A 7,871-nucleotide genomic window follows, 5' to 3' on the forward strand; every position below is an offset into this window, starting at 1 on the left:
GTAGGAAAGGAGGTTTTTTTGGACACCCTTTTATACTAAAGTCGGTGGAATTTGAAATAAAAGTGGGATCTTACTTTAGAATAAATGTGTATATGCATGAATATGAGAATGAACTGTGTCGACGCGAAGAAAAAGTCCGAGACTTTTACTTTTTTAAGTTTTTTATTTCGCAATTAACGTCTCTCATTTTTCCTGAACTGAAAACTTTAATTATACACGAGGAAAGTGCACAGATATGAGTTATATAAATGAGAATAATTATGTTCCATGATAGGTTCATGTTTTTATGAGAACTGCGAATGAGCTTTATCTTGGAAAGATTTCGATCTAAAACGAATTCCGGCTTTTATCGCATTTTTGACGCCCGAAGCCCTCTTTTGCCAGCTCTTTCGGGAAAAAGTGTCGGTAATCCAGTAGGTGTGATTGTGGAACTACGTTTGAAGCAAGGCGATGGCGGATATTTTTCAGTGATTGCCCAATATGCGATTAAGTGTTATGAGAAGGGCACTTCAACTGAAAGCCTTCGTCCATCGCGACGGTTCGAACGGACGGACCTAACCGACGCTTGGGTTTCGTTCCTAAGCCATGATGAAGTTTGGTCTTCAAGCCGTCAACTGAATAAAATGCGAAGGCAAACTTCGCGATTCGTCAAAAACAGCTTCGGGCGTACAGAAAGTGTCACACAGAAGTTGAACGAATTAGACTGGGACCCGCTAGAGACTCGGAGACTGCGCGCTAGGCTTACATTGCTTCAGCAATTGAGAATAGATATGTTTAAGAGCGACACGGATAACCTCATATTAGAACCCCTTTATATTTCCAGGTCCCATGGAAGCGATAAATTAAAAGAGATATGTATTTTGCCTAACGGTTGGATATGGGAATTAGTTTTTCCCCCGAGCCATAAAGAACTTAAATAAATGCTAATGATAATTTTATTTGAGCAATTAATTTTTATATGTGAACGGCGGTTTATTAATACCCCTTGCCACACTCCTTTTAAGGCGGCTTGCGAGATAGTATGTAGATTTAGATGATATTCGCGAAGAGCAGTCGACAGAGCTCCGACCCTGGGTATTTTTACCCCCTCTCCGTTCCTTGCTTAGCGCTCAATACTAGAGGGGCGAAATAAATTCTAAGGCTTTCCCGGCGAACTAGCTGAATAAATTCTTCTCAGGTTTTCCTCCGGGTGATGTCACACGTGACCTAATATATCATTTAACGCGGTTGATAACCCAAGGATATTTTTTTCATCTTATACGTTGCAAATGCCATTGGTCGCCTTCACTTAATACCTCCTCTTCTAAGGAAAGAATGGGCAGTGAATAATCTATGTTTAACCCTTACAGTGACAGCGGCCCACTCTACCGGCCGAGCGTTTTTACACTTGCGCATTTGATTTTTTGTGTTTCTGGTAGCTTTTGCAACATTTTTTATTAGTATGGTTTAGCATACCCTTAAGTATTCATATGAAAAAATATACTCTTAAAATGCATATTGGTATGGTATTTGTAGGAGGCGACCATAAGGCACCATAAGGGAAGGGTAGGTAAGGAAGGATGGAGAGAAACTCGGCGTCGGCATTAGCCTGCTCATGAGGAAAGGCGCGAAGGGTACCACGGCTTAGCGTCCCATCCGATGGACGGAGTGTTGCGATTGATATCCTCCACCAGGGCAGGGATCGGGCAGTCTCTGAAAAATTTTCTGCCGTCGGGATTTGAACCCGAGCCCACGGGGTGGAAAGCCTACACTCTAGCCACCACACCAGCCCAATCCCTGAAATGCATATTATGTATCATATAAATTTTTAAGTGCAGACCTACAAATTCGCCAAAGAAAGCCTTGGCATTCATCAGTATACCAGGCAAAATAGTATTGCACTGAAAGGGTTAAGTGGAGTATTGGGGAAGTTATTAGACAATAGGTGTGCATAGGAGGGCGAGGAGTGTGATGTGGTGCATTGTGGATGAATCTGAGATGGGGGTGTCATAGAGGGGATTGGTAACCGACATGACTCTTCTCTCTCTCTCACTCCCATGAACCGCCTCACGACTCGGAGAAAGCTGTATCACAGCCTCTCTCGCGATGACCTTTTGCAACGATTCGGACTGTTGGGCTCCTCTAAGGACTGCGTGTGAGTCACTCCCTCACTCCCCCACTCCCTAATCCTTCGAAACTCCCGAGATTGATGGCACTCGGTCCAAAATTGAAAGGGATGAAAAGGGAGGGAGGGAGAATGCGTTGTGTGGTCTCTTCGCAGTGGGACGTGTGGCTACCCTGCGTCAGCACAATTGTGTTCGCCAGCGGAGATGGATGGCCGTTTGATTTCCGTTATGAAACACCGTCGCGGTTACTCGCTCGGAAGGAATGCTCATGGGAGGAGGATAGGTATCAGGCACTGCGCAATACACATTTGCCGGTTGAGTATTTTGTTACATGAACGTGTCAACCGTTGGGCAATTCTCGCGAGCGCTTTTGGTGAAATGCGTGCGAATAGCGCGTGATATGCAAGCATATTGATTACATAATACAGATGAGGAGTTCTCTTGTTACCAAAGTAATTGTAGGAACGATACACTCGATGACTATAATGCTACACGTTCATCTTCTTAAAGATTCGAGCGTGTATACGTATTTTTCCTTTCTGATACGCTATGATGGTGATTGTACTATAAAATGCTCTTTTAGGAGGTTTATATCACTCTCGCTCTTTAAGGCTTTTAAAATATGTAATCAATCCCTATTAACAAGGCCTACTAATGGCCAATGTGAATATCGAATAATTGTGCACTTGAATTTTTACTAATTAGTTACGAATAAATATAATGCTCAATTTCACCATTAGTATGCCATAGAATCCTCAGGAAAACTTATCACATTGAAAGTATCGTCAAAAAATAAAGGGAAGCCTGTTATGTGTTTCGGATTTTTAAATAGCTATGTTTTAACTATCTTTCATATCGTTATCGCCAAAAGCTCGTACACCATTCCTGATATAGTATTTACTGGGCATTTTGCTATTAAAAATTATCTCTCTCGCTGTACGTTGAATGATTGGCGTAATAACGAAATTATATGAATAATATCGTCAAAAAATATTTCATTCTCTTTTCATAACTCATTCTTTCCTTAAATAAATATACCTACGCAGTATTTAGTGATATTGAATCATTATGAGCAATAACTTTTTTGCAAAAATATTTTTAAAACATTATAGAATTTTTTTAAGCTTCGGTACTGTTTAAGGGTGTCATAATTAATAAAAAGATACATATTATCATAAAAATTGGCATGTTCATTTTATTATTTGCAGAGGCAGCATAGATTACAGAATAAATCTTCTACTTCATTTTTGGGCTTTCATAATTTTTATTAAGTTCTTCGATTGCCAAAAACCCAGGCGTTAAGTTCGTAGAGTTTATGGTACGCTAACCTCTCGAATTACAGTGAACGAAGTTTTGTCGTTTTTTGTAAAAGTAGTTATGCATATATTTCCTCTTTTGTATTTGATTGAACCATTTCTCAGTTTTTCTTGGAATAATACTATAAATACTTTAAAATACTCAAAGATCTGAAAGGGATCGCTTTCTCTGAGGGAGAATTAGTGGTATGCTACTTCAGTGATAATTTGGAATGGAATTCGGCCATAAACTATCGGACTCACTGCGATGAATTCAACTATAAATTATTTCATAGTTTTCGAAGGTATAGAAATGATTAAAGAGGTACATAATTGTTCTTTGTGAATGAAAATGCTTTTATTTGATGAGTGGAATGATACAATATGATATTTTAAAGTCATAGCTCTTTATTCAGTTCAAACTTAGTCCAATTCACATATTTTCAATTTTTAAATAATTCTGATTAATGATGATTTTTATTACACAATTTATATGCGCAATGGGTGTATTCATGATGCATTATTATTAATTTTTAAAGAGATTTTTCTGATTGTAAAAATATTAACGGTAATGTGGTTAAATTTGTAGGCTATGGTGCCGAAAAGATACAGAATAAACCAATCTTGTATTTTTAGTAGCCTTCAAATGTATCATCTGAATGTTGTCTCATTATATTTCTGTTGTATTCTCGGTAGTAGTTGTTACCTTGCGGATGGGCATTATGATTGTCCCTGAAAGAGCTGAATTGATGCTGGGCAATATTTCCATTGAACGATGGCAGGGCACCATTTATTTGCCCTACTAGATTTCCTTGATACTGTGATTGTGCGTGTAGGTTTGGATTTGGATGCACTCGAAAATCCGTTTGCGTAATATGAGACTGCTGTGTGTGGGTCACGGGAGAGATTGGTATTTGATGGCCTCCATTGTGCCCTCCGATATGTATTTCAGTACCAATAGAAGGTACTATTTCCCTCTGAATTCCAATTTCGCTGAAAATACCGTCAATAAGTTTGGTGTTGTCCAAAGCATCAGAATTTTGCTCGGCATGGATCTGTTGTGTGAAATGATTTGCATGCGAGTCACCAACGTTCGCTTGGTGAGAGATTTGCGTCATCTTTACGTCAGCGTTGACTTGTTTCCCGTCGTGTTCATTTACGCTACTCGTCATAATGCTTCCATGTGTATTTTGTGAACGTCCCAAGAACGACCTTTCGGGGATACCTGCGTTCAAAGAGAATTGCTGACGGCCATGCGCATTGTGTGAACCTCCCAATGCGGAACTATGGTGATTTCCCGTGTCAAATGAGAAAGTTTGCTGATGGCCTTGAATATTTTGTGAATCTCCCAAGGACGAACTCTCGCGATTGGCTGAATCTATGGAAAATATTTGTTGGTGACCATGGGTATTCTGTGACACCCCCGAAAATGGACTATTGACCGAGTCCAATGAGAATGTTTGCTGATGACCATGCGTATCATGCGAGCCTCCCAACAATGAGCTCTGGTGATTGGCTGAGTTTAACGAAAATGTTGATTGTTGCTGGTTATGATTGAAGCCGGAAAACGAGGCATCACCTCCTGTCATGAATTGTCCAGGTAGTGTTTGTTGAGAAAAGAATGCTTGTTGATGGCCGTGAGTGTTGGGCGAGCTCCCAGACAATGAGCTTTCGTGGGTTGCTGGACCTAACGAAAGAGTTGATTGATGCTGGTTTTGATTGTGGCTTGAAAATGGAACACCGTCTCCAATATTGCTCTCCCCAGAGTGCGTAAATTGAGAAGAACCACCCGTAAATTGAAAGTTGGAGGCAACTGCTCCTCCCGGGGTGCCGGAAGAGAATGTGTTGTGGCCACTCTGATAACTATGGTATTGCAAAGGAATAGGCTCTATAGTGATATCGTGGGCTCTCAACCCAACAGTTGGCGTGAGAGCAATATTTCCGCGCAAAGAACTGTGATCATTTCCAACTTTATCACCCGAGGTGTGCATCTCGGTTTCAGTTTTTTCGTGGGAAGTTTTTTCCTCTTGCCCGCAGCATTTTGTCTTGGGATTATCTGTTGGAACATTGTGTTCCTTAAAAAAAGTACCTTCTACACCTCCAATTCCGCCGCGTATGTCAATGTCAACAGAAGGTGCAGAGATCATGGCGCCATATGCATTGGCCCCGCTGTTCCCCCCAGCTCTGACGTTTGCCTCCGCAGGAGTGGCCTCGGCCGATGAATGTGAGCTGTGGAGCTTCAATCCTGATGGCTCAGCACCCGAAGTTTTCGTTCCATGAGAACCCACACTTGCAGAAAATGTGTGTGGAGGCTGCAGACCCACTTCTTTGTGCTCATGAGTTCCAACATTGTGCCCTGGTCGAAAAATAAAGGAGAAAAGACGATTGCTAGGTTAATTTCATTAGCATACATTACAGAAAAATGCATAAGTACATATGGTGTAATAAGAAAATTTCAGTTTTTGTCAACCATCGTAAAGGACACTACCCGGTTTCTTATCTCCTATTCTTAGGTCGTATCTGCGTTAAACAAATGTTAATAGGAATGTATGGTGTAATAATATGATTTTTTATTGTGGAAGCTCAAGTAATCGGCCACAGTCTGCTTTATATATTATTTGTTTCCATTTAATTCTTATTCACAATATTTATGAACGTAATAATATAAATGGAATTGAAAAATTAATAAAAGGATAAAAAGAGCTTCAGATTTCGAAGTTAAAGTTTAGTTTGGGTATATCTAAGTGATGCTCCTATTATGGATGTATAGTTTGGCTCTATAATTGTTTTGATTTCCAGTGAAAATATTTTCACGGTATCGTAATATCATTTTGGAATAGAAGCTATGGAAAAATTTTGAAATAAATAAGTTGGCCCTTTTGGTATGCCTAAGGCGTGATGCCATCAAAATTATTCTCGATATTGCAATCCTTGTGTCGCTATAACCACATTAAAATATTTGGATCTAAAATCACTGTCAACTTGGTTAATTATTGAATTGATCCTCGGGCCAGCAGTATTTATCACTTCTATCATAAATGATTAATGAGTTCATAACTCAGCTGTTTATGTACACTTTGTCGTTAAAGAACGTTGTCCAATCAAAATAATTTCATAAGCCAATTACCTGTTGGAAGTAAACCCGCTGCCGTTAGTTGAAGTAGAGTAGAACTCAACAGTAATATCCATTTCAGCATGGCTGCAACGGTTTGATGTATCTTGAGCAGCCGAGATGATCGTCCAAGCCTTCCAGGTACCTTGTGTCCCTTCGTTCACCTCGCGGCCTTATATATACCTCTGGCTCACTAAGGTTAAATCATGCAAACAACTGCTTGGGGGGAAATGTCTCTGAATGGTCCTCGTGACTCGAAAAAACTGGAATGGAAAGGATGAGAACCCAATGCTTGCGGAGGCCATTGGAATTACGAGGGCTTGGAATTGAAGGATAAATTATGATCTATTGTAGAGCTTAATTGATAATAGAGGGCTTATTAATGTGTAAATATTTTCCCTGTTCCTTCCGAAGGTCATCAGTCTTTTTTTTGGAAAATATTCCCGAAGAGCCCGAGGTTAGTGGACACGCGTCCTCATTTCTGTCGGAAACCTTCCTCGGCGCCGAGTATTTCAATAGAGGTTTGGATGTGCGAAGTGAGGAAGATTTCGAGTGGGTGGGAGTAAACTGGCGATGTGCAAATGAATGAGAAAACGTCATTCATTGTGTTTGCCCAAGTTCCTAAGTTCAACTCTTTTATGCGCCGATATTAGCTCGGGAAATCATCTCAAAGTTCAAAAACGTCTTCTGGAGTTAAATGTACATGAGCCACGGTGGTGATGCAATCATTATTAAGTGGCAGAAGCTTTTTTATTCGATTTGAAGCCCGGAGAAAAAAGCGATGACCGCGAAGCCTCTTCTCCACTTTCACATTTCTGACATCTGTAATACAACGGTGTAATAATGAAAGTTTATTTTCATTTCTAAATATAATTTCGTACTTTTCTATACATTTTATGATTGGTGCATAGCTTAATTATTCCCATCATCGCATAGCATTATGGTATTATTTATAAATGGTATCTTTTCTAGCATAGCAGTATTTTAAACGCGAGCAATGACGTTAAAGCTGCCGCCTGTAGGATTCAAAACTAATTGGACTTTTTTTTTGGTTTTCCATGGACTATATGCGTCATTATATGTCAACAATCCGGATATTGGATTGAAGTCGCTTTCCACTTCACTATCCTATCAGTCAGGTTTTTAATATAGGCGTATTTCTTCTCTTTTGCATCCCTAAAAACTTATCCTATGAAACTTATTTGGGGCCGCCCTTTACCCATGCACTTGGTCGATGGTGTCGAATAGGTTGCCTGGTTTTCAGATTTTTAGATTTTTTTCTCTTACTCGTTCGGCTCATTTCATCTTCTTTTGCAAGATAACTGCCATAGGCTATATTATTGTTGTCCATTTTCTTTG

The 7,871-nt window shown here is 39.9% G+C and overlaps 1 protein-coding gene across 1 annotated transcript; it reads right to left on the reverse strand.

The window, feature by feature from the left end:
* Positions 1–3,812: 3,812 nt before the first annotated feature.
* Positions 3,813–6,644, reverse strand: LOC124174024. Its single transcript, XM_046553167.1, has 2 exons — positions 6,528–6,644; positions 3,813–5,756 (listed from the first exon to the last, which is right to left on the reverse strand). The coding sequence occupies exons 1-2, from the start codon at positions 6,595–6,597 to the stop codon at positions 4,033–4,035; spliced, it is 1,794 nt and encodes a 597-aa protein (XP_046409123.1). The 5' UTR covers positions 6,598–6,644; the 3' UTR covers positions 3,813–4,032.
* Positions 6,645–7,871: the final 1,227 nt, after the last annotated feature.

The sequence above is a fragment of the Ischnura elegans genome, chromosome 2, assembly GCF_921293095.1.
Source record: "Ischnura elegans chromosome 2, ioIscEleg1.1, whole genome shotgun sequence".
Taxonomy (NCBI): domain Eukaryota; kingdom Metazoa; phylum Arthropoda; class Insecta; order Odonata; family Coenagrionidae; genus Ischnura; species Ischnura elegans.